The 27,241-nt window shown below is 48.5% G+C and overlaps 1 protein-coding gene across 4 annotated transcripts in view; it reads right to left on the reverse strand.

Annotated features, from left to right (window-relative positions):
• UXS1 (UDP-glucuronate decarboxylase 1) overlaps nt 1–27,241 on the reverse strand; it is a gene marked incomplete at its 5' end in the record, with an annotated part of 74,663 nt that overhangs the window by 24,703 nt on the left and 22,719 nt on the right. For 2 of the 4 annotated variants that reach the window (XM_082852117.1, XM_082852116.1), the window contains 2 exons: nt 8,770–8,950; nt 20,843–20,903. In XM_082852117.1, the coding sequence (XP_082708243.1) occupies nt 8,770–8,950; nt 20,843–20,903 (242 nt within the window). Of the gene's footprint in view, nt 1–8,769; nt 8,951–20,842; nt 20,904–23,249; nt 23,663–27,241 lie in introns of those variants that run through there. The other 2 variants (XM_082852118.1, XM_082852119.1) reach the window with 2 other exon arrangements.

The raw sequence follows: 27,241 nt of genomic DNA on the forward strand, positions 1-27,241 counted from the left end.
GTAAGTGCTGCAGCCACTGTGGAAGACAATATGACATTTCCTCAAAATATTAAAAATAGAATTAACATATAAGACATTTCGCTTCTGGGTATACAGCCAAAGGAATTAAAAAGCAGAGTCTCAAAGAGATATTTGCACACCCATGTTCACGACAGCATCATTCACGACAGCCAAGACATGGAAGCCGCCCAAATGTTCACAGGCAGATGGACCAATAAACAACATGAGGTAAACCCAAACAGTGGAACACTATCGTCTTAAAGTGGAAGAAAATTCTGACACGTTACAAGACAGATGAACTTTAAGGACATTACTCCAAGTGAAATAAGCCGGTCACAAGACAAATGCTCTACGACTCTATTACGCACACGAGGTCCCTAGAGCAGTCAGATTCACAGACAGCGAGTACCGACAAGTCGCCGGGGCTGGGGGACGGGCTTACTGTTTGGTGGGTACAGGGTTTCAGTTTTGCAGGATGAAAAAGTTCTGGGGCTCTAGTTCACAACAACATACTTCACACTGCTGGTTAGTGCACTTAAACATGGTGACGAAGGTAAAAACAGAAAAAGAGGCTTAGGAGCGGTGAAAGCAAACGCAAAAAGGGGATCAGTGCCTTTACCAAAGCGGAGGTGGAAATGAGTAGCTCTGGTCTGTGCATTTGTTCCCCCACTTTCTACCCAACTCTGCCAGCCGGCCTCAGTCCTCGCTCTGCAATCAGAGCCCCCCAGGGAAGCTTCTGAATGAAAGGTGCCCGGACCCCTGGCATCCTGCCGCAGACGTTCCAGGCGGGAAACTCTGGACCTTTACTTACATGTGTATTATTTACGTATTTTGTAAAACCACGTTTTAAAACTACTGGGTTGATTTAAAAATGGAACCCATGCTGTTCAGAGAATAATCCTTTTTCAAGAAACTAAAAAAACACAAAACCTTTTAAAATGGTTTACAGTCTGTCCATATGGGAATTCATTGAAGGGGTTGATCTAATTAGGAGGAAAATCCTGTGACTGCTTTCTGACCCCCAGAAGTTTTTCGGAGTTGACACAGATTAAAAAAAAACCAAACAAACAGAAGTTCTATGCAAATTGTAAATTAACAAGGTAGTTCTCACAGAATCCCGTCAACCTCAGATGACAGCTATCTTTTCCAGCTGACAGCTCTGTAGGTAAGGGGCTGGATCAGTTCCCGCCCACCTGCTAAAAGGCCCAGGGGCTGCAGGGCGTCCCAGCAGCCAGGGACACCTCGTCACTCCCCACCACTGCCCGAGCAAGTGGGGCTGCGCTGGGCTCCAGATGGGCCTGCAGAGCGAGGGCCACGGCGTGGAGCCTGCCCAGCACCCCTCCCGGTTCACAGACCCCCGGCAGGGCTGCGGACGGCGTCAGTCAAGGCGTGTGGGCTGTGACCTCCTGGCACAAAGGATTCACCACTGGTTTCACACTTGAGGCGACAACACATACAGTGGGAAAAAAAAGGAAACGGCATCAAAGACAGAGGAAGAAGGGCAACTTCAGAGAGCGCAGTTCAAACACGTGCATCCTCACCCACGCCAGTGCGATCGAGGTCAGGACCTCACGTGGTCACCACTGGCGGCCCGGACTCGGGGTCCCAATCCCTCCTCCTGACTCAGCGAGGGCTCCACACGCGTCCTTCCTCACGCTTTATCCGCACACAGCCCCGCTCTCTGCAGGACGGCAGCCTAGAGCACGTGCAAATGTAGATTCCCGGGCAGACCCAGGAAACCTGCAACTGGAAACATCCTCTGCACTGCAAGGCTGACGTGAGAGCAGTGCTCAGTGGGGTCGGCCAGTGTCGAGGGGGGCTGCACACTGGGAACTTATTTTAGCCGAAGGCCGTTCCATCTGGTGTGTCGTGTTTTCCATCATTTCACAGCTTAGCCCAGCGGCTGTCCCCACCCACCGCAGCTGGAAGGACCAAGACACTCCCTGTAAGACCATTCCTTACACTGATTTAAGCAGCGCCTCTTTCCTACGAGGCTGTCCTGCCTGCAGCAGTAAGGACAGCAGCTCCAGTGCCCGTCCCAGGAGGACACAGCGCCAGTCCCTGACAGTCTTCTGGAAGGAATTACGACGAGGAGAGAGGGGCAACTTCAGAACAAGCATGAACGATCAGCCACAAGAGGTGCTCGGAAACTACGAAGAAACTTAACAACAGAGCAGCAGGTGAGCCCTCACAGCCCAGGAAGAGAGCCCTCAGAGCCTGCCAGCTGCAAGCACGAACTGCACCAAAAATGAGCATGACGTTCAAGCATCCCAGCTGGGGGACGAAGGACGGCACGGCCGTTCGTGCTGGCCGTCGGCTGCCAAGTGACCCTCCGGAGGCCCTGTCCCAGTTACAAGGCTGAGTGCAGGAGCCACAGCTGGGAAGAGAGGAACCTCGAGAAATGAGCCTGAAAGAGCGCAAATTAATGAGACTAAACAGTAAAGCAAACACGTGTTCTCCGTTTTCACATAATTTCCTTAAATAGGTTCAAAGCAGCATCCTGGCAGGTCTCGGCGTGTAATTTTTATGTTGGGAAGAGGATAGGCCCGGGGTGGAGTGGCCGCAGCACGCTGGCCCCCCTGTGAATTCTGATACAGAAGGATCACCGGGATACAAAAAGCAGAAAATCAAGATTCAGAGCAATATAGAAAATGCTGCTTTCTCTACCCACAGGGGAGAATTATGAATACCTAGATGTGTTAACTGGGTCACATAAAGAAACTGCAGATGGGGCTTCCCTGGTGGCGCAGTGGTTGAGAGTCCGCCTGCCGATGCAGGGGACATGGGTTCATGCCCCGGTCCGGGAAGATCCCACATGCCGCGGAGCAGCTGGGCCCGTGAGCCATGGCCGCTGAGCCTGCGCGTCCGGAGCCTGTGCTCCGCAACGGGAGACGCTACAACAGTGAGAGGCCCGCATACCGCAAAAAAAAAAAAAAAAAAAAACTGCAGATGAACAAAGAAATGCTTAAGAGCAGTTTCCTGAAGGTGAGTTGGGACCTGGGAAGACTGGAGACGGAGGCAAGAGAAAGACGTTTTACGGAGTATCTTTTTAATTAAAAAAAAAAAATTGAACCATGTAATTATACTGCCTATTAAGCATATGTTTAATCTAAAAAAGATCACATTTAAAGAAATGATCGGATGTTAACGAGAACAGAGTATTTCTGGGTATTCCTCCTCTAAAATTCTCTTTTTGTTTTCCAAATTTTCTGTAGCATGCATGTATTACTTTTATCATCAGGAAACAATTGTCTTTTGAAATGAGAGAAAAAAATTAAGATTCTCTTCCATGTTATTCTTTTTCAAATACATAAACACGAAACCCAGTTCTTTCATTTAGTTCACAATATTTTTAAATTTCTGAGATTTCTTCTTTGACTTGTGTTACTTAGAAGTATGTTTAATCTCCAAATACTTTGTGGTTTTCCATCTATCTTTCTGTTATTGATTTCTAGTTTAATCCCACTGTGATCTGACAGTACATTTATATAATTTCTATTCAACTGTTTTCTACTCTAGTAACAAACGTAAAAGGCTGTCAAGGTGTCCTTTCTGGGCCAGAACGTGGTCAGTCTTGGTAGGTGCTCCGCGTAGCTTGAGAAGAATGTGTTCTCTGTTGTTGGACGAACTAGTCCGTACACGGCCATCACATGCCGCTGATCAACGGTGTCGCGAGCATGTCCTCACTGATCTTCTGCCTGCGGGACCCGTCCATTCTGGCGGGCGTGTCGAAGTCCCCAGCTACGACGGTGGTTCATCCCCTCCTCCGTTCATTCCATCAGTTCTGAGCTCTGTGAAGCGCACATACAGGCAGGACCGTGACGTCCTGGAGAACTGACCCTAGTCAGGATGCGCTGGCTTTACCGTGGTAGCTTGCCTCGCTCTGCGCTCTAGTTGGTCTGAAGTGAAGACGCGCCCCCCGCTTTCTTCTGATCCGCGTCAGCACGCTTCACCTCTCTCCATCCCTCCCATCTATCTGTATCTTTGTATACAGTGCAGGTTTCCTGCAGAAGACAGTTGGGTCCTGTTGCTTTTAACCTCTATGACGATCTGTTTTCAACTGGCGTATTTAGAGCATTCATATTTAAAGTGATTGTCAGTAGACTTGGATTAATATCTACTATATTTCTAGCTATTTTCTACTCATTTCCTTGTTCTTGTCTTCCACTCTTCTGCCCTCTCTCATTTTATCTGAGCATTGCAGATGATCCCGTCTTCTCTCATCTTTTGGCATATCAACTATACCTTTTAAAAAATCCCTTTAGTGGTTGTCCTATAATTTACCATATACGACTGACCTACAGGCAATGAGGTGCCTCATATAACAGAGTATTCCCAACTCCTCCTCTGTCTCTGGTGACACTGCTGTCATTCTTCCATTTATCATGAGCAGTATTATTGCTACTGCTCATGATAAATGAAAGAGCTGCTACTATTATTCTGAAGCTGCTACTATTATTCTGAACTGTTACCTGTTAGATTAAGAAAAAGAAAAGTGGACATTTTAATTTTACCATCACTTACTCCTCCTCTAAACTTCCTTCTTCCTTTATGCAGCTCCGAGTTTCAGATCTGCATCACCTACCTTCTCTAAAGGACTTCTTGGAACACTTCCTGCAAAGCAGGTCTACAGGGGACAGATTCCTCAAAGTCTTTATTTCTCCTTCACACTCGAAGGATAAGTTCACAGGATGGTGAATTCTAGGTTGGCGGGTTTTTTCCTTCAATTACTTAAATATCTCCCTCCACTCTTCTCTGCACGGCTACCTGAAGGTAAGTCTGTGTGATCGCCATCCTTGTTCTTCTGTGGGTGAGGTGTGACCCGCACCCGTCTCAGCTTCTTTCAAGCTTTTCTGTTCATCAGTAATTCTCTACAAGTTGAATGCATAGATTCTGGGGGCATATCCTGCCTGGTGCTCTCCAAGCTCCCTCGGCCTCTGGTGTAGTCCGTGTCACTAACTTTGGAAGATTCTCAGCCATCCTTACGTCACACGTTTCTCCCGTTCCCGCCTTTCTTCTCCTTTGGGAATCTCCCTGTGTGTGCGTTACACCTTCTGTAATCTGCCCCCACTTCTTGGATATTCTGCTGTGGCCTCTCCCGTTGCGGAGCACAGGCTCCGGACGCGCAGGCTCAGCGGCCATGGCTCACGGGCCCAGCCGCTCTGCAGCATGTGGGATCTTCCCGGACCGGGGCACGAACCCGCGTCCCTGCATCAGCAGGCGGACTCCCAACCACTGCGCCACCAGGGAAGCCCCCGGCTCTGGATTTTTATGTTTTTCTCTTTGTTCTCGACTTTGGGAAGTTTTCACTGACACACCTTCAAGCTCCCTGTCCCTCTCCTCGGCTGAGACAAGCCCATCGAAGGCCCTCTTCATTTCTCACACAATGCTTTCTATTTTGGGCATTTCCCTTTGATTCTGAGAGTTTCCACCTCTCAGCTTCCATTACCCACCTATCCCTTCAGAGTCTGCTTTTCCCACCAGCATCCTTTGCACGTTGACCATAGTTACTGAAACAGCCCTCGTGGTAACTCCAAGTCTCTGCCACGTCTGAGCGGGTCTGATGTTTGCTCCGCCTCTGCAGACTGCGTTCGTGCCCTGGAGCACGCCTGCAGTTCTTCGCTGAAAGGCACACATGCTGCACCGGGGGTGGGAGATAATGGGCCTCCGGCACGAGGTTCCAGCTCACTGGCTGGACGCAGGTTGCACTTGCTGCCCTGAAGCCCTCGGGGTCAGAGGCTGTACCTCCACCCCGTGCCCCTGCTTGGTGTCCCCAGCTGTCCCCGAGTTTCCCTAGAGACCCCTCCTTACCTGGGCCTATGCTTCTTCTGCTTGTCACCCTCGGGGTCTCCACTGAAGGCCGGGGAGCCCCCCGGTCCCAGGCCCGCGTCTCCTCTTTGTCAGTCAGGCCCTGGGGGAAGTCCCCCTGAGAGGCCTTTGGGGGAAAACGGTGCTCTGGGCAGATTTCAGGAAGGCTCGTTTCCCCTCCCCCTGCTGGAAAGCTGATCGTCACTGAGAACCTCGTGGGGCTCCTGGGGGTGAAGCTCACTACAGGGCCCCCAACCCCCAGAACCAGGGCCCGGACTCAAGGCCCATCCACGCTGTCCCTGCCCGCGGGCAGCTCCCACCCGCCCGCAGCTGCTTCCGCCCCGGTCAGGGTTCTGTGTCCACCACCATCTCCAGCTCCCAGGTGGCCGTTTGCCCCGCGACCTCCGCCCCCTGCTGGAGCCGAGAAGGGCCGCGGGTCATCAGCTTGCTCATCTTCCCCGTTGTGAGGACGGGAGGGACTGTTCCGGGGTCCCGACAGGTCAGAACAGAGACCTGAAGTCCATCCAGCCACCCGTGAAAACGAAGACGGCTCCTCCCCGCTACGCGGTGCTCCGTGCTCCCTTCCGCTCTGAGAGCCCAGTCACTGCCCGCTCTCCTGTGCTTCCCCGGGGCCCCCTCCCCAGACAGACGCCCGCCCGTGTCCACGGAGCCGTCCTGAGCCGCAGCTCAGCAATCACCACCGTCCCGATGGCCTGGCGTCCACCCCACAGACTACACACACCCTCTACCCGACCCCGGCTTCTCAGAAACCTCCCAGTGTCCTGAATGGGTGGGTGGGAAGAAGAGGTAAATTTACCCCTTCCAGAGCCAGTTCGCAGGATGGGTTCAACATCTGAAACTTAAACGCCGTGGTGGGCAAAATCCAGAGTTCTTTTAAAGCAACATGAAATCCGATTAACCTATCTCAATAATTACTTATGATTCCTTCCAAAGCAACAATTTTCTCCCCCAAACATCTAACCCAGACAACACAGAGGCCTCCGTCGTTAAGCCCCGTGACAACAATGCTTCCTGTCTGATCGTTTCATAATTCATTACACGAGGGGGCCCCTGGGGTCACAGTGCCATCTCAGCCCCGACGTGAGTCACCGCGCTCACAGCTAATCTTCCACATCGACCACCACGTCCTGAGCCCAGACAACAGTCACTTTCCCATTGGAAATACGGAAAGAGAATAAACCATGATAGCTACACTTTGAAAATAACAAGAGGAGGAAGCGTGTGCTTAGTGAAGCTCTGCTGGGATGCTGCCAAGTCAGGTGACACCTCTGCTGCCATGTTAAAACCCACACCTGTCAGCCCGGGAAACAAATAGACCAACACAATCCCGCAAAACACTTGCCAAAGCAGAAAGACATTCCTGCTATGCTGTAAACATCAGATCCACTAAGGCTGCTTCTATTAGGAAAAGGCACCCAGAGAGTAAACACCGAGTGTTTGTACTTTGTTACACGCTCTCACCACGCAAAGCAGGGGGGCGGTGAGTAAGTCATGCCATCGAGCTAAGTTCAGCTGTGACTGGGACCTCAGTGGGTAGGACGGATCACCACCTTTGAAAAGCACAACTGTCCCCGAACCATGGCCCTTCCACGCGAGGGGCTCAGAGTCCGGCGGGCGTTGTGGGACAGAGCGAGGAGGCCGGGATAGGCAGGAGCAATCTGGCACTTGGAAGAAGCCCGCGCACTACAGGGGACGGGGGAGTGAGGGGCAGGGAGAGTGGGTGTGTGCGTGTGTGTGCGCGCGCGCGCGCCCTCTACGTGGAGTCCGGCACTAGAAGCGGCCTAGAACAGCTGTGGCGTCAGAGCTCAAAGCGCACAGCTGAGCTGCCTCTGCGGCTCAGTTTGGTCGTCTACCTAAAAGGCAAAAGCCAGGAGGGGCCGGCGGTTTACTGAACAGGCACCAGAGGAGTTAACATCCTTACGATGAAGAACTGCTTGGATTTCCTCTGGGAATCAGCATGTTAGAAAGTCTAACCTTTTCAGTAACCAAAAATATGTACACCAAACCATGGGTTTTCTACCAAATTAACAAACTATTTTTGTTAGTAGTTTTTTAAAGTAGCGCTCAAGGCTACTAACGTATTAGTGAAACAGACACCACCAAACAACGAAGGAGACGTCTCAGTGTTTAGCACAATTCACGTCTGGGCTCTCTACCAAGGATGCAAAGCTCGAAGATATTTATAATGAAGCACTGGAGCCTGTAAATACGGGGAAATTTACATAAGCTGCGGCGTAGGCACCAGAGCACGGCTCAGTCAGTACACGAGCTCTGCAAGGCTCCTTTCATGCATGGGGAGGAGGCCCACGATGCGGGGCCGTGGGAAAAGCAGCGCCAGCCACCCCTGCAGTGTGTGTGCGGCCCCACCAGCCCACAGCTGGGCAGCCGCCTGGCTCCAGGCTGCGCGCACCACGTGCAGGTGGGTGTAGCCTCCCACCCTCAGGGCTGCAGCCAGAGCAAGTGAGGATGCACGTGAGGTGCACGTCTTTTGGGGACCACCATGCAACCCACCACCGCCCCCCAAACCTGATTCCTTTAGGGTGGCAGAGTTACCGGAGGGCTCTGAACTCTGACACGGAGCGTTTCGTTATGAGCCCAGCATCCTCGCATCAGCCAGCTCCCTGGAGGCTAGAAGTGACTCCCCCCAGCCGGCAGGCATCAGACTGTGAGGCCACCAGGACCGGGGGGCCCTGATCGAGCCCCCCCCAAGAGCCCACGAGGCTCGAATGCGGGGCTGCCACGTGACAGCGAATCCAGACTCCCCCGTCCTGGCTGTTCTCCATCACAGGGGCCAGGGCGCCTGGGACGCGGTGAGACCATTTCCAAAACAAGACCGGGCCTCCGCATGGCCGAGGCAGCCGGCGTCCCGGGGCCGCCGCCCCGTCGAGCCTGCCCACCTGCCCGCCTGGCACCAACCGGCACGGGGTGGCCCTCGCTCACCTTCGATGTACAGAGGCTCCACCACGTCGTGGTTGATGAGCTCGAAGTTCTCATGGCCGATCCAGTGCTCCACGTTCCTCTTCCTGCCCGTGAAGAAGTTGTCCACCACGGTCACCTCGTGCCCGTCCATCATGAGCTTGTCTGTGAGGTGGGAACCCACGAAGCCCGCGCCTCCGGTGACCTGCATGCGGACAGCAGGGGAGGGTGCGGTGAGCACCCGCGCGAGCAAGGGGTCCCGGTGCGGCCTCCACTGAACACAGGCGGGGGCGGGAAGGGGGACCAGGAAGGTTTCAAAGCGCATCTCTTCTCACTCCAGAGCAGGAGTCGAACCTTCCGGAACGTCTAAGCAGCCTGCAAATCTAAACTGCCGCCACTAGACAACACAGGAGAACAGGAGTCACGAGTTTCAAAATCTGACGTTATTACAAGGTCCCTGTTTCACAGTGCATCATGGGATACTGAGCATCACCTACGTGGCTCTAATACTTTTAGAATCACTTTCTAAACAAATGATCAGCAACACGCATCTATCAGTGAGCTACCAAAAACAAAGGATGAGGTACTGAAGCTGGACTCAAAATCATGAAGGGGAGGGAGGGAGACGCAAGAGGGAAGAGATATGGGGATATATGTATATGTATCGCTGATTCACTTTGTTATAAAGCAGAAACTAGCACACCACTGTAAAGCAATTACACTCCAATAAAGATGTTAAAAACTAAAAAGAATTTTTTTAAAAACTAAAATAAAATGGGGAAATGATGAGTAAAACAGAAAAAAAAACCTCCTGAAGAACTAGTATCTTCCAAATTGTTTATAAGAACAAATTAAGCCATAGACACTGTGTGCAGACCAAGGCCCTGAATGATTAAGTTCCACTCTTTGGTTTCCTAGTGTCGGCAACCCAGCCAAACAGAAGTAAGGCAGCTCGGGGCAGGGGGTGGCCCACGAGGGGAAGATCACCACTCACGTGCTTCTAAAACTTAAACCCACCAAATATGTAAAGGCAGTTATGACTGGAAAAAATTTAAACTAATAAAAAGACTTTATTCAAATTAAATAGTGTCAGTGGAGGGGGCTAGATAAAGCGTATTTTGTTTTTGGAGGATAGGAGCGAAAAGAAGAAACCCAGAAGACAGACGTGGGATGGGAAACCACATTCTCTGTCTTTCCTGCTCTCCCCTCCCCTCTGCCTTCTGCTCCTTCAAAATTCACATTCACGTCACCCTCCTGTTCCTAACAGAAAGAATTAACAGTAGAGAAAACACCCACTCCTTTTAACCTAAAGAAAAAGCACCTTAACATCTAGGTCTATGGTTTTAAAACATTTAATCTGCCATGAAGTCCTCTGTTCACATAAAATCTGACATGTAATTCCCATGTTTATTGCAGGCAGAAGCAGAGCAGCCTGGGGGAGAAAAGGCAGATTGGGGAAGGGGGTGGGTAAGACCAGCCCAAGAAGAGTCATCCGTCCACCACCACCGAGATGTGTGAGCTCGGATGAAAACACAAATACAAACACTCAGAACATGCATGGCTGAGAAGCCCTGATGCCCGACGGTTTCCTATCAGCTGCGTCCATTCTTTACCGGGAGCCTCATTTGCTAAACCCCTTTGCTTTAGGGATGCGAACTGACATCTGCGGGAGTGGAGTTTTGGGCCAAGATCCCCAGATCCCCGGAATGACGCAATCAGCCCAGTCGTCCCAATTTCATATTCTCTCCACCACCTGTCGACTCGTCTGGTGTGTGTTTTATCTTAGCGCTCTTCCACTTTACCTGTACACCTGAAGGATGATTTGAAAAAATAATTTTCTGGAAAAATAACTGGATTTCCAGTCTGGCTCACCACTGGCGATTACCTCACGGGGCAAGATTTCACTTTATCTCACCTTTGTTTTATTGCATTTTCCCACAGTTTTTAAATCAGAAAAATTACATCTTTTTTTCCTTACAAATTTTATTTTGTATGTCTCAAATTGTGGACGTTATATGAATATTTCTGCAAAAAAAATACATCTTTTCAGAAGAAATTTAACCCCTCTTAATGTAGCTCTATTATCTATATGCAAACGTTTCCTAAAATAAGATGTTCTGTAGCTTGCTAACTTTATCTCTGCACCTAAAATAACTGGTGATGCCTGGAGCCAGCAGAAACGCAGGGCATTAAATCATACACAACGGCTGCCAACACTTCACTAGTCTCTGGTGACAAAATTGCTGGAAGCACCTTAGCCTTTCTTAAAATAGATTAAAAAAATTTTTTTTTCTTGAATAATTCCTTTCTATCTAAAACTTAAGATTTATGTAACCTAGCTGGGTGGTTATAAAATGTTTCTCGGGCTTCCCTGGTGGCGCAGTGGTTAAGAACCTGCCTGCCTATGCAGGGGACACGGGTTCAAGCCCTGGTCCGGGAAGATCCCACATGCCACAGAGCAACTAAGCCCGTGCACCACAACTACAGAGCCTGCGCTCTAGAGCCCGCGAGCCACAACTACTGAGCCCACGTGCCACAACTACTGAAGCCTGCGCGCCTAGAGCCCAAGCTCCGCAACAAGAGAAGCCACCGCAATGAGAAGCCTGCACACCGCAACGAAGAGTAGCCCCCGCTCGCCCCAACTAGACAAAGCCTGCGCACAGCAATGAAGACCCAACGCAGCCAAAAATGAAGATAAGCAAATAAATTTTTAAAAATTAAAAAAATAAAACCAAAATAAAATAAAATGTTTCTCCTAACCAATTTCACCCCTTTAGGAAAGCATTTCAAAAAGAAACAAAACGGGCAGAAGCTTAGCACTCAGGCAGGCTCCTCGGGAAAACAACCGCTGAACGCAGGCCTTTGAGTAACAGGGAGCGGACGGTGGGAAGAGAACAGATCAGGCCGCGCACAGCTCTGCTTGGCTCTGCAGTCTGTGACCTCTGCCCCGTGCGCTGCTTGTTCTTGTCGGGGCCAACAGGCAGCTGGCGGGTCCAGCTCAGGGCAGCACACGATCTCATGCCGCCCCGTCCATCAGCAAAAAAAAAGAAGAAAAAAGGAAGGTCTTTCAGAACAAAACCCTTCTCTGTGCGAAGGCGTCAACAATTACTGAAGAGGCTTTAAGTTCAGCAACCATATGCCAGCCTTGGGCCCCAAACGACTCGGGATGTGACTTAACCTATGAGGCGGCAGATGAGTCAGACACTAGGCTCGTGGACTGTGGTTATGCGTGAAGCGAAAAGAATTCGACAGTGCCCAGCATCACAGGAAGACCATCCCACGTGGCAATGACCAGAACTCTAGCAAGGCCATGCAGGGTTTGTACATCTGCGCACAGCTTCAGATTTTCTGATCACTCTGACGTGTGGCCGCAGGGAGATGAGGAAAATCAGCTTTTCTCTTCACTGATGCATTTCTCAATTCATGCCTAAATACTTACACATCTTTGATGTGATGGAAATCACCCAAAAGATGGGTGTACAACTGGCTTTAGAGTCTACGCAGGGTGAGGTTTAGTAGCCACCCCAAAAGGCAAGAGACTTCCTGTAACTTCTAGAAGAAAAGGGAGATTTTGGGGGGGAAACAGTTTAACAGATTCACAAGTGTTACTCTGGTGTTTGGGACGCACGATCCTACACTGGAGATGATGGCCAAGAACAGACACCCCTGGGTCCTAACCACTGATACGCCAAGGTCACAGATATACCAGGAGCTCCACAGACCTGGTGAAACAGGACAACCACAACAGGAGAAAATTAATTCCAAAGCCAATATTTAAGTGTCTGGATTTTGTCCTAAGGGCATACAGCAGATACGGAAACATTTATCCATGAAAATCTGCCAAAATTTAATAAGAACCGTGAGAGTCTGGACACGTGAGCCCCGGCTCACTCTGTCCTTCCACCCTCCACCCAGTGCAGAGCCGGTGACTGTCAGGTGTGGCCAAAAATAGGGGCTCCCAGTGAAAGACGTAGCATCTCCCTAGGAAGGGCAGGGCCCCCGCATTCCACATTTCTCATCCCCTTCGGCCTGGACTCGACCCCCGAGCCTGCTGGTCGAGCGCTCCCTTCCCCCAACCAGCTCCCACCCCCGACTGGAGCAGAAGCTCCGCCCCAGGCATGGAAGTCTGTAACTGATAGGCACTACTGATCTCCCTAAGGAACTGGCTTTACTTGGAAGAGACAGTGGGGGAAATTCAAGCATAAGGGAGATCAGGGTGGCAAGCAGTCAGGAAGAGGCTGGCAGCTCTATGATAACAGCTGGTTTAGAAGACGGAACCGGGGAGAGACCCAAGAGCCTTCCCGGGTCAGAACAAACCTCCAAGACTAGGCTCAAATCTCCCTCTGCAAAGGGGCCAGAATTTAATTAGGTAAAAGGGAGGAGCAATTTATAATGCAAAGCCCTGACGAAGGACAGATCACCCCACCGGCCGGTTATCAGAGCCTACCACACAAGGCAGACAGCTCAACAGAGCGATTGGGGAAGGAGCCCGTGACAAAGGCCCTGCTGGAGCCACCGCCATCCAGGTGACCGTGTCCACTCCCGAGGCTGCAGCTTCTGAGCAGCGGCCACCAGACCTTCGCACTCCAGGGGAAACAGACGTCACCGAAGTAGACAAGCCAGCCAGGCCACCGAACAAATAAATAAGCAAACCAAAATAAAACAGGCCTCGGGGAAGGGGGCAGTCAGGATCCAGAGCTGCTGCAATGAACTACCCAGAATGTCTAGTTTTCTACCAAAAATGTCGAGACGTGCAGAGCAACAGTTGCATGTGACTCATGCACAGGAAATCAACCCGGCAACAGAACCGCCTGCGGGACCCAGGTGACGGATTCGACAGCCTCCGAAGCAGCCACCACAAATACAAAGAGCTGGAGGAAACCAGATTAAGGAAGGAAGAGACAAAAAGGAGAGAAGTTAGAAGACAGAAACAGATGGGAATTCTATGCTGACAAGCACAGAAACCAAAAAGAAACGTGGGCCAGAGAGATTCGACAATCTTCTGGATCTGGAGAAGCACAAATCGGCCAACTTGACGCTGGACCAAAGGGGCTCATGCTCCGTGAAGAACAGAGAGAAAGGGCTTCCCTGGTGGCACAGTGGCTGAGAGTCCGCCTGCCAATGCAGGGGACACGGGTTTGAGCCCTGGTCCGGGAAGATCCCACATGCTGTGGAGCAACTAAGCCCGTGAGCCACAACTGCTGAGCCTGTGCGCCTAGAGCCTGTGAGCCACAACGAAGAGAAACCACCACAGTGAGAAGCCCACGCACCGCAACGAAGAGTAGCCGCCGCTCGCCACAGCTAGAGAAAGCCCGCATGCAGCAACGAAGACCCAACGCAGCCAAAAATAAATAATTAAAAAAAGAAAAAAAAAAAACAGAAAATGAGGGAGAGTGAATAGAACCTCTGGCAAACATGAGATGCCAATAACCACCCCAACATGTAACGGGAAAAAGGAAGAGGAACAGAGAAATGCTCAAGGATATAATGGCTGAAACTCCCCAAACTGACGAAACACAGTAACCTACACTTCAGGAAGCTCCACCAACTCCACGTAGGAAAATGTAAACACAGGTAGACGCACGCAGACACGTCACACTAAAAATGATGAAAACCAGAGGCAAAGATGAAGTCTGAAAGCAGGTGCACTGGGTTGAACACTGTCCTGCAAAATGTATGTCCTTCTGGGAACTCAGAACATGACCTTATTTGGAAGCGGGGCTACTGCAGGTGTAATTAGTTCAGGTGAGGTCAGAGTGGATCAGGGTGGACCGTGAGTCCAGCGTGAAACATGGGGAGAGGAGCTCTTGGTGATGGAGGCAAAGGCTGGGGTGATGCCCCACAAGGCAGGGCTTCAGGGACTACTGGCCGCAACAGAGTGCACAGAAACGCTGGGAACGACTCCAGACAGAGCACAGCCCTGCCGACAACTTGGATTTACACTTCCAGCGTCCAGAGCTGGGAGCTCCTGTCGTTCTGAGCTACGGGGTTGGTGAAATTATTACAGCAGCCGCAGGAAACTGAACAACAGGAAAAGAGAATGACCCCTGAAGCGCAGGGAACCCCAGTGTGACTCACAGCTGACGCTTCGTAACAAATGATGGAGAAGGCAGTAGAGAGAAACTACAGCCGAGAATCTTACAGACACCAAGGGCAACTTACAGAGACAAAAACAGAGAGGTGAGACGCGAGAGAGTTCATTGCTAGCAGACCTGCCATACAAGAAATACGAAAGTCTTCAGGCACAAGGCAGACGATACTGGGGGATGGGGGGGAATACAGTAATTGAGTAACTATAAAAGGCAATATAATTGCACTTTTTTCCTTTTCCTCTTAATTGCTTTAAATTTAAAGACCAAACTACTTAGCACAACAGTGTGGACACATTTAAAGCCAAAGAACTATACACTTAATGACTAAAATAAATTTTATGTTATATATATTTTACTACAAAAAAAGCCACTTGAACAAAATACTATATATAATTATATTATTTATCCTTTTAAAATACAGAAATATATTTGGCAACAATAGTGCAAAGAAGGTAGGTGAGAGCTAAGTTGTTTGCAGTAAGGAAATGACACCAAAGTTAACTCAAACCCACAGGAACAAATGGAGGTTGATAAAAACGTTATAAAAAGGTTAATGTAACAAATTCCATAAATATATCCTTTCTCTGCTTTATTCACTCAGCTTATTTAAAAGATATAAACTTGTATAAAGTAATAATCGTAACAGTGTGTTGGGTTTGTAACATGGATAGAAGTAATACACAGAACTAATGTGGGGGGCATTTCTACACCTCACTGGACCACAGTATAAACCTGGAGCAGAGTCATGAGTTAGGGCGTATGTGGTAAGCACTAGAGCAACCAGGAACAAAACAAATTTTTGGAATACAGTTAAAAAAAAAAACTAAAGGAATTCGAATGTTATACAAGAGAAGATTTACTTAATGCAAAAGAAAACAGTAATGGAGAACAGAGGAACAAAGATGTGAGGCAAACAGAAAACAAAATGAAGTGGCAGAAATAAAAATCAACTATGTCAAAAATAACATTAAATGTGAATGGATTAAACAATTACTCAAAAGGCAGAACACTAGAAAAAATAAGATCCAACCACACACTGTCTAACGAGGACACTGTCAACTCGAAGATATAACGCGCTGAATGTGAAAATATAAAACACAGCATAGAAACAACAATAAGAAAGACGGAGTGGCTACAATGCTATCAGACAAAATAAACTTTAAAACAAAAAATGTTCACAGATAAAGAGGGGGCATTTTATAAGGATAAAAGGGTCGATCCATCAAGTGGATGTAACAGTTACAAACATTTACGCACCTACAACAGAGACCCAAGATACATGAAGTGAAGTTGAAAGAATCAGAGGGGGAAACAGAATTCAACAACAAAAACGGCAAACATCAATACCTCATGCTCGATACTGGACAGAGCTATGCAGCAGATTAACAAGGGAATAAAACACTTGGAAAGCACGATAAGCCACCTGGACCGAACAGACACCTATGGACACTCCACTCAGCAGCAGCGTGGGACACAGTCCTTTTAGGAGCACATGAAGTATTCTCCAGGAGAGACGATACCCTAGGCCATAAAACAAGCCTCAACAAATTTAAAAGGATCCAGCTCACACAAGGTATGTTCTCTGATACAACGGAATGAAATTAGATATAACAAAGATATCTGAGAAATTCACTAGTATGTAGGAATGAAATGACACACTCCCAAGTAACTAATGGATCAAAGAATAAATTATAAAGGAAATTAGAAAAGACTTTGAAATGAATGACAATGAAGAAACAGCATTCCCAAAACTTAGGACATGCAGCTAAGGCAGTGAAATTCCTAGAAAGATACAAACTACCAAAAGTAACTCAAGAAGAAACAGAAAACTGCATAGGTTTGTAACAAGACATTGAATTAAGCCTAAGTGCAGATGGCTTCTCTGGTGAACTTCACCAAACATTTAAAGAAGACTTACAGTAGACCTTCAAACAACTCAGGGGTCAGGGGTGCCAAACAACCACACGGTGGGAAATCCAAGATAACTTTACAGTCAGTCCTCCACATCTGTGGTTCCACATCTGCAGATTCAACAAACCACAGATCGTGTAGTATGGACTGCAGTGTGTCTTTTTTAAAATAAATTTATGTATTTATTTATTTATTTTTCTTGGTTGCACTGGGTCTTCATCACTGTGTGTTGGCTTTCTCTAGTTGTGGCGAGCAGGGGCTACTCTTCATTGCGGTGCACAGGCTTCTCATTGGGTGGCTTCTCTTGTTGTGGAGCACAGGCTCCAGGTGTGTGGGCTTCAGCAGCTGTGGCACGCAGGCTCAGTAGTTGCGGTGCACGGGCTTAGTTGCTCCATGGCATGTGGGATCTTCCCAGACCAGGGCTCGAACCCGTGTCCCCTGCATTGGCAGGTGGACTCTTAACCACTGCACCACCAGGAAAGTCCCTGTAGTGTGTCTTTACTGAAAAAAATCCACATATAAGTGCACTGGCACCGTTCAAACCCATGTTGTTCAAGGGTCAACTGTAATGCCAGATCTTCAAAGTCTTCCCAAAGAGTAGAAGGGGAAAAAACACTGCCCCACTTATCTTACGAGGCCATTATTACTCTGATACAAAAACCAGAAGAAGACCTCATAAGAAAGGTAAATTCTAGACCAATATCTCTTATAAACATAGGCATAAAAATCCTCAGCAAAATATTAGCAAATCAAATCCAGCAATATACAAAAAAGGATTATACACGGTAATCAGCTAGGATTTATCACAGGTATGCAAGGTTGGTTGCAAAATGAACAAACTAGGAAGAGAAGGGAACTTCCTCAACCTGATGAAAGGCATCTCTGAAAACCCACAGCTAACACGGCCCTTGATGGTGAAAGGCTGAAACCTTTCCCCTGAGATCAGGAACAAGACAAGGACGTCTGCTCCTACCACTTTTATTCAACACTGTATCAGAGGTTCCAGCCAAGACAATTAGGCAAGAAGGTGAAATACACAGCATCCACATTGAAAAGGCAAAACCTAAACCACCTATAATTACAGATAACATGACCTGCATGAAAATCCTACGGAATCCACTTTATTAGAACTGACCAACAAGTTGAGCAAGGTTGCAGGACATTAAGACAAAAATCAATTGTGTTTCTAATTACCAAGAGAATATGCAATATAAAAATGAAACTGGCAAAACTCAATTTATACTAACATCAAAAAGGATAAGACACTTTAGAATAAATTTAACAAAGAAAGTACAAAATTTGCATTCTGAAAACTACAAAAAAAAAGTTAAAAGAAACTACCGAAGACCTAAATAAATGGAAAGACACTCCATGTTCAAGAACCAGAAGACAATACTGTTAAGATGGCAATACTGCTGCCCAAACTGACCTACAGATTCCATGTGTCTCTGTAAGAACCTCAGCTGGCTTCTTTGGAGAAACTGACGGGCTGGTCTTAACATTCACAAGGAACTGTAATGGGTCCAGAACAGTCAAAATGATCTTGAAGAACCAAGGTGGAGGACCCACAATTCCCAGTTTCAAAACTTACTGCAAAGCTACAGTAATCCAGGCAGTGTGGTCCTGGCACAAGGATAGGCATATAGATCGACAGACAGAACTGAGAGTCCAGAAATAAACATTCACACTTACGGTCAGTTCATTTTTGACAAGGGTGGCAAGACAATTCAACAGGCCACGATTAGTCTTGTCAGCCAACAGTGCTGGACCACTAGGCAGCCGCATGCAAAAGGACGGGAGACCCTTATCCAAATCCACGTATAAAAATGAACACAAAATGGATCAGAGACCTAAATGTAAGACACTAAAGCTGTAAAAGTCTTAGAAAAAAACATGGCAAATCTTTGTGACCCTGGATTAGCCTATGACTTCTTCCTCTTTTTTTTTAAATTTATTTATTTTTGGCTGTTTTGGGTCTTCATTGCTGCCTGCGGGCTTTCTCTAGTTGTGGCGAGTGGGGGCTACTCTTTGTTGTGGTGCACGGGCTTCTCATTGCGGTGGCTTCTCTTGTTGCAGAGCACGGGCTCTAGGTGCGTGGGCTTTAGGAGCGGTGGCACACGGGCTCAGTAGTTATGGCTCACGGACTCTAGAGCACAGGCTCAGTAGTTGTGGTGCACGGGCTTCTCGTTGCGGTCGCTTCTCTTGTTGCGGAGCACGGGCTCTAGGTGCGCGGGCTTCAGTAGCTGTGGCGCACAGGCTTAGTTGCTCCGCGGCATGTGGGTTCTTCCCAGACCAGGGCTCGAACCCATGTCCCCTGCATCGGCAGGTGGATTCTTAACCACTGCGCCACCAGGGGAGACCCTAGGCTATGACTTCTTAAATGTGACTCCAAAGCACAAGGAACAAAAGAAAAAATAAGCTTCATTGATATTTAAATCTTCAAAGAATACCATCAAGAAAGCAAAAAGACAACCCACGGAATGGGAAAAAAATACTTGCAAATCAAGTATCTGATAAGAAACTTAGATCTGGGATAAAGAGCTCAATAATGAAAAAGAACCCAATTTTAAAATGGGCTAAGTGTCTGAGTAGACATTTCTCCATGGAAGATACAGAAATGGCCAATAAACCCATGAAAAGATCCTCAACATCGTCAGCCATCAGGAAACTCAAATCAGAACCACAACGAGAGCGCACTTCACACCTACGAGCAGGGCTACGCACAAAGACCTATCATGACAAGTGTTGACAAGGACGTAGAGAAATCGGACTCCTCACACACTGCTGAGTGTCATGGGATGTGAAACGGTGCAGCCAATGTGGGAAACAGTCTGGCAGTCCCTCCAAAGTTTAAAGAGCTGCCACATGGCTCACAGGATAAACGGACAATAAAGTGTGTCCTATCCATACAACGGAATATTACCTGGTAATGAAAAGATGTGAAGTACAGATAAGTGCTGCAACAGGAATAAATCTTACAAACATGCTAGCTGGCCACAAAAGGCCAAACAGTGCATTACTGCACCTGCATGAACACCCAGAATTGGCTCATGTCCACAGACAAAGTCAATTCCTGGTTGCCGAGGGGTGGAGGGGCTGCGGAAATGGGGAGTGACTGCTCACAGGCTCAGGGCTCCTTTGGGGACGAAACGTTCTGAAATCGATGATGGTTGCACAACCCTGTATGTACTAAATGTACTAAAAACGACTGAATTGTACACTTTAGGGGGTGAGTTGCACAGTACATGAACTGTATCTCAACAAAGCTGGCACTCCTACAAAATGCAAAGGTGCCGATCTCCTTGGACACACTCTGCTGCACGGCCCGCACGTGGGGTTCTTTCACCGGTGAATTTGTATTCGCGTTTAACGAGCAAATCACTAACCAAGGAAGCCCCCAGTGTATTTATCAAGGTGGCGTGTGAACCAGCAAAGGGTTTAATAAACCACTGCTCCGGAAAGTCTCACATTTCCTCAGAAAGTTACACACAGGGTCGCCATACGACCTGGTAATTCCTCTCCTAGGTGTACATATACCCAAAAGGAGAGGAAACCTATGTCCACAGAACCTTGTACCCACCCGTTATGTTCACAACAGCATTATTCACAATAACCTCAAAGGAGAAACAACCAACCCCAAACGCCCAGCAACTGGTAACTGGTAACCGAAGTGCGGCACCACCACGCAGTGGAATATTATTCAGCTCTAAAAAGGAAAGAGGTCCAGATTTGTCTACAGCACAGACGAACCTTGGAAACATTGACGTTTGAGAGAAAGACCACACATTGTATCATTTGAAATGCCCCAAACAGGCAAATCCAGAGACGGAAAGTCGTTCTCGTGGTTGCCGGGAGCTGGGGGGCAGCGGGGTGGGATGGGAAATGACTGCTCATGGCTATGGGGTTTCTTTGGGTGATAAAATGTTCTGGCATTAGGATGTGGAGCTGGTGCAGGACTTTGTGAACAAACCATGAACCACTGTATACGCTGAGCTGTATACACTGTACCGGTGACTTTTATGCGCTGTGAATCACACTTCCATTTAAAAAGCAAATTCCTCGATTACAAATATGAATCAGATGCGTAAACTTACCAAAATTCTTTTACGGTCCTTTTCTGATAAAAATTTTACAGGCGGGTATTTCTGGGTGAAGCTGTATAACATAAAGAGATTATAAAAGAAAGAGTCAAACATCTCATGTGAGTACTTTCTCTACTTGCCACCAAAACAAACGCCGGATTTGAGAACTGTTACTATCTGCTCCCCTCTCTTCTCCGAAAGAGGGCTGCGGCAACCAAGCAAGCACTGGTTAACCCTGAGCTCACGATCAACCTGCTCCTTGTTGACAATCACACAGGTGTGACATGCGATGCTGTCCCCAGACAGGGAAAAGGTCAGGAAGTACCAGCCACCGGCAGCCAGGGCTGAACACGAAACACGGGAGGTGCCGTGGCCAGGCCTGGGAGGAAGATATCGGCTGTGTGGGGTCCCCTCTTCGGGCGGTTTCACAATTCCAGCCTCCCCTACCCAGCTGGGGGCCCTGGACAAAGCGACTGGGCATCAGCCCTTTCTGCCCACCATGGTCCGTCTGAACCTGTCTGGGGCCTCACCTTATCTTTCAATGCCTCTTGCCCCCATCAAGGTGCCACCAGTCCCCAACCCACATGGATGTTCCAGGACTGAGGCAGCATAAAAGACATATAAAGTTTCAAAAGAGAGTTGATAAATATAGACTTGAAATATCCACTCTTAAAGTGCTTCGGTCAAACAAAAGGGCTTTTTAAAAACTGTGGAGAAAGCAGCTCTGGAGTTATTATTTTAGCTGCAGATGTGCTGGGCGGGGGCCCTGTCTCCATCCGCTCCACACCCGCAGCCAGGACGTGGAACGCATCTCCTCAGGGGCTGAACTGAATGGCGCAGGACAGGTGCTCAGACAGAAGACCTTGAAGCAGGTGCTTCTCGTCTCCTGAAGGAGTGAAGCTCGCTGACAACAGAGCTGGGCGGGTTGGCAGTGCACGTGATCCCCACGTAGGAGCTTCCAGACTCCCAAAAGGTCAAGTTCGCCATGCAGACGCCAAACACAGGCAGGCAGCTGGGAGACGCCCAGGGGATGGTGAGAATGCCAGCCTTCCCGTGTCAGTTCTGTGACCCCGTCCACATCCCTGGGGCAAGACCCCCAGGTGCTCTGGGCACCTCAGGTTTCCTGCTCCCTCGAGCCAGAGGGCTGCCCGCAAGCCGTCCTGGGACCCGGCCACCACAGCAAGCGCTTGATGAAGCGGGGCCGGGGAGGATGACAAAGCAAGCCCCAGCACTGGCCGGGGCAGCCCTCCCACCTGCCCGGTACCCCGTTCTCCGAGGGCCCGACACCCCTGCTCCAGCCTCAGTCTGAGCTCCCAGCATCCACGGACCCAGCTGACTCCATCCCACCCTCCCCGTGCTGCCCACCAGCCCGCTTCTCCTCCAGGCCGTCCTGACGCCTCCCTTCCCTCACCCACCCACGGAGGGTTCATCCCCTCCAGGCTGAAGGGTTTTAGAGAGAGTCACGGGGAAGGGGGGGGCCAGGGCTGCACCCTGGGAATGAAGTGGGCGGAGGGAACACAGGACAAGACTTGTGCATCCAGGAAGAGGTGGCCAATTTGTCCACTGAAACCGATTTTCATCCAAGTGGTGAGCTTGGAACAGTGCCTGCATGAAAGCTTAACATGAAACAGATATGCTATTTACACCAGGCAGGAAGAGCAAACTGTTTTCTTATAGGAAATATCCTTAAAAGAAATAAAACTGAAGCAGACAGAGCCGCCTGACACAGTCACTGGTGCAGGATGACTAAGAAAACCGCTCTAAACAGTGTGTGCTAAGAAGCCCTTGATCTAAGAAACGCAACGCTGGCTGCTTTCGTGCCCTGTTTTTCTCTGACGTGTAACAACCAAGTTGCAGATTCCACGTGGGTGATGTTACTGAACGTTTAAAAAACGATCTCACGGCCCTCGTTCCTCGCTTTGAGGACTCAGGGCACAAAGCTCTAGGCGGGAGCCAGGGTCCTCCTGGGTGTGCACCCCCAGGCTGTGGTGACAGCCGGGTGACCGAGCTGGCCGTGCGAGGGGGTGGTGGCTCAGCCCCGAGCCCCAAGCTGGGTGAACAGGGCAAGGGCGAGGTGTGGGCTTCTCTAAGGCCAGGGCCCCTTTAAAATCCTACCCAGGTGTCACTCACCCACGTATTCGTGTGTTAGGCACCTGTTCTGGAGCACCTGTTCCAGGCCACGCCCTGCGCTGGGGACACAGCAGCCATGGGGCAGGGTCGGGAGGCCGCCCACCTGAAGCCTGCATTTCTGAGTGAGAAGCGGCAGGAAGGCAGAACGAAGCGTGAATTCAGTAACGGACCTTTCCTTACCCCCCAGATGGAGCCTACAGTCACTAGTTATCCCGTTCCACACTCTAACCTTCCTCTTTGTTAGGAGAGCCTAGGTACTTTTACTTAGAATTTTAATTAGCCTTATTACCTGCTATCTATTCAAAGAATGTTTAAAGATGTGGAGATGGAATGAAACAGCATGCAATCCAACTATTAGGAACTGGAGCGTGAGGTCAGGAGGACCAAAAGACCAGAGAGTCACAACACTGTCAATCCACTGTACATCAATAAAAAAAAAAAGAAAGAAATCAAACTTGCCTGTACATTAGAATGACTTGGGGAGATGTGCAAACCCCCAAAGCCCAGTCTGCATGCTAGGCCAATGAGCGCATCATTGCAGGGAGTGGGGCCCAGGTGTCAGTACTCTCTAAAAACAAAACAGAACACGGCAGAGTCCACGACCCAGGCTGCTCGCACGGCACTGACCCCTGTGCCTCCCTGTGTAAATTGGTGCTGACCTGTCAACTGTGTCCTTATTTCTTGGCGCCCCTCTGCCACCAAGTGACGATCATGTATTTCCTCCCAGTGACATTCTTATGCTGCCGGGGTCAGGATGGCTGTGTGAACATTCCTATCACACAAAGTCAGGAGGAATGAAACTAGACCGAGCTCCTCCAACTTCCACAAGGTCACGCCCGCACCTGACCTTCTGACTCACCCAGTAACCAGGGCCCAGCTGTCACCTGACTGGCTCGCCCACTGGAGGGACAGAACCCTTTCAGGCTGAGTCACGGCAAAGCAGCCCCGCGGGGCGGGCACTCACCCTCGGTGCCCAGCTTACTGGGAACTCTCACGGTTTCACAGGAATGAGTTACCAGAAAACTATTTCAGATTACAGTCATACGTGTGCGTCTCTTCCCGAGTTAAAAGGAACAACAACATCACGGAAGTATCCAAGGGAGTTTGTATAATTCTCATAATTCAAGAGATCCTGTGTGTAAAGCCACTGCCTTAGAAGAGTTACCTAAATGATTCACGTTCTTTTCATAAGTTAATGCTATTCTCTAAAGAAAATAATCACTGGTGGGCAGATTTTTTCTTTCTTTTTCAGCCAAGGTAAAACCTGTGGTGGGTTACTTCTTATTGTAAACTATTTATTTTTTAAACAGCTTCAATTAACAGTCCTCAAATTACAGCAGTCCTATCGAAGGCAGGATTTCTGGTTCCCATCCAATGAAATGTTACAGGCAGTGTCATTTCAGCACCGGATAGTGGCAAGAAAGATAAAAGCACAAATAACAGTCTTCTATTAGTGATGGAATCAGTCAAAAAAACAAGTAACAACGTTTGCTCCAGGTAAGAGTTAAAATCGATAGCTTGGTGACTGCATATAACCATCAGCTGAGGGCAAGAAGGGGTGAACGAACACATTTAGTCTGATGAATTTTCTCCATCCTCCCTTCTCCTTGATCATCTAATGAAAACACCGAGATCAAAAAAAATTGCTCTCCATTTCTACCTTCTTATTCTAGACTTGATAACAGGCTCACACAAGGCTAAGCACATCGTCCAAACACGTCCCGGGGGAAAAAACATATACAAACTTTAATGAATGAATGTCTTCCTTTTTCTTTTTTAAAGCTCTTAAGACCCAACTGTTACTCCAGACACTTGGGAGTTTTCTCCACAGTCTCAAGGGAGAGGTCCCCGTGTCCGAGGCCAAGACACAGATGGAGCCCAGACAGAGCATGAGCAGGACCCAGGACCTTCCTCTGGAAACCGATTCAAGTAAGAGTGTCCACGACCTAATACCATTCTTCCCTCCCAGCCACTTCGCCTGGACTCAGTTCTGGAAGCTTCCCGATGTATTGGCAGTATGGGGACAAAAGCAAACAAATGACTGAATGGGACGAATCACAGGCTCCCCATCCCTAACGTCCCATGGTGCTTCCAAGTGGCCCTGGGTTCCAGGCCCAAATGGCATTCCTACTTCGGAATCCTCTGAGATGGTCAGCAGGTGCTAGAAACCATCTGACTGCCTGCTGGAGCCAAAAGAGGGCAGGCGTGGCCTCAAACTGTGTGCCGCGAGTTTGCAGGAACTGAGAAATCTGCAGGGCTTGGGAAAGGAAGGTTTCAACACCCCTAGATCCTTCCTTCTACCAACATTTAGACTATTTGGGAATTTTACTGGCGGGGGGACCAATGACACTGATGTGGACATGTGTCTGCATCGTCACAGGTTGCAGAAATCAAACTAACAGAGGGCCTTAGAGGAAAGGCTTTCCCACAGGATCTGGGGTCGGGCTTCAGGAACACGCCTGAAAAAAATCAATTAACTTTGTGTCTTCCACACAACTAGGGCACCTACCAGGCACCGCTGGGGGACCACGGACACCTAAGGGGGCGGGAGGAACCCCCAGCGACTGGCTTGCGGGATCTCAGTTCCCAGGCCAGAGGCCGGGCCCAAGCTCCTGGGGTGGGAGCTCCGAGTCCAAACCACTGGACTAACACAGAACCTCAGACCCCAGGAACATCAATCGGAGTGAGGCCTGCCCGAGGATCTCATCTCAGCACCAAGACCCAGCTCTGTCCAACCGCCTGCAAACTCCAGTGCTGGACACCTCAGGCCCAACAACCAGTAAGACAGGAATACAGCCCCACCCATCAAAAAAAAAAAAAAGAAAAAATGAAATGACAAAAAAATATGTCACAGACGAAGGAGCAAGGTAAAAACCTACAAGACCAAATGAATGAAGACAAAATAGGCAACCTACCTGAAAAAGAATTCAGAGTAATGATAGTAAAGATGATCCAAAATCTCAGAAACAGAATGAGGAAAATACAAGAAACATTTTACAAGGATCTAGAAGAACTAAAGAGCAAACAAACAGTGATGAACAACACAATAACTGAAATTCAAAATACTCTAGGGCTTCCCTGGTGGCGCAGTGGTTGAGAGTCTGCCTGCCGATGCAGGGGACAGGGGTTCACACCCCAATCTGGGAGGATCCCACATGCCACGGAGCAGCTGGGCCCGTGAGCCATGGCCACTGAGCCTACCCGTCCAGAGCCTGTGCTCCACAGTGGGAGGGGCCTCAACAGTGAGAGGCCCGCATACCGGGGGGAGAAAAAAAATACTCTAGAAGAAATCAATAGCAGAATAACTGAGGCAGGAGAATGGATAAGTGAGCTGGAAGATAAACTAGTGGAAATAACTACTGTAGAGCAGAATAAAGACAAAAGAAAGAAAAGAATTCAGGACAGTCTCAGAGACCTCTAGGACAATATTAAACGCACCAACATCCGAATTACAGGGGTCCCAGAAGAAGAAGAGAAAAGGAAAGGGTCTGAGAAAATATCTGAAGAGATTATAGTTGAAAACTTCCCTAACATGGGAAAGGAAATAGTCACTCAAGTGCAGGAAGTGCAGAGAGTCCCACACAGGATAAACCCAAAGAGAAACACGCCAAGACACATTAATCAAACTATCAACAGTTAAACACAAAGCAAAAATATTAAAAGCAGCAAGGGAAAAGCAATAACATACAAGGGAATCTCCATAAGGTTAACAGCTGATCTTTCAGCAGAAACTCTGCAAGCCAAAAGGGAGGGGGAGGACATATTTAAAGTGATGAAAGGGAAAAACCTACAACCAAGATTACTCTACCCAGCAAGGATGCCATTCAGATTTTCAAGAGAAACTAAAACCTTTACAGACAAGGAAAAGTTAAGAGACTTCAGCACCACCAAACCAGCTTTACAACAAATGCTAAAGGAACTTCTCTACACAGGAAACAAAAGAGAAGTAAAAGACCTACAAAACCAAAACAATTAAGAAAATGGGAATAGGAACATACATATCAATAATTACCTTTAATGTAAATGGATTAAATGCTCCAACCAAAAGACACAGACTGGCTAAATGGATACAAAAATAAGACCCGTATATATGCTGTTTACAAGAGACCCACTTCAGACCTAGGGACACATACAGACTGAAAGTGAGGGGATGGAAAAAGATATTCCATGCAAATGGAAATCAAAAGAAAGCTGGAGTGGCAGTACTCGTATCAGAAAAAATAGACTTTAAAATAAAGACTATTACAAGAGACAAAGAAGGACACTACATAATGTTCAAGG

Source organism: Leucopleurus acutus (assembly GCF_964270905.1).
Source record: "Leucopleurus acutus genome assembly, chromosome: 12".
Classification (NCBI taxonomy): domain Eukaryota; kingdom Metazoa; phylum Chordata; class Mammalia; order Artiodactyla; family Delphinidae; genus Leucopleurus; species Leucopleurus acutus.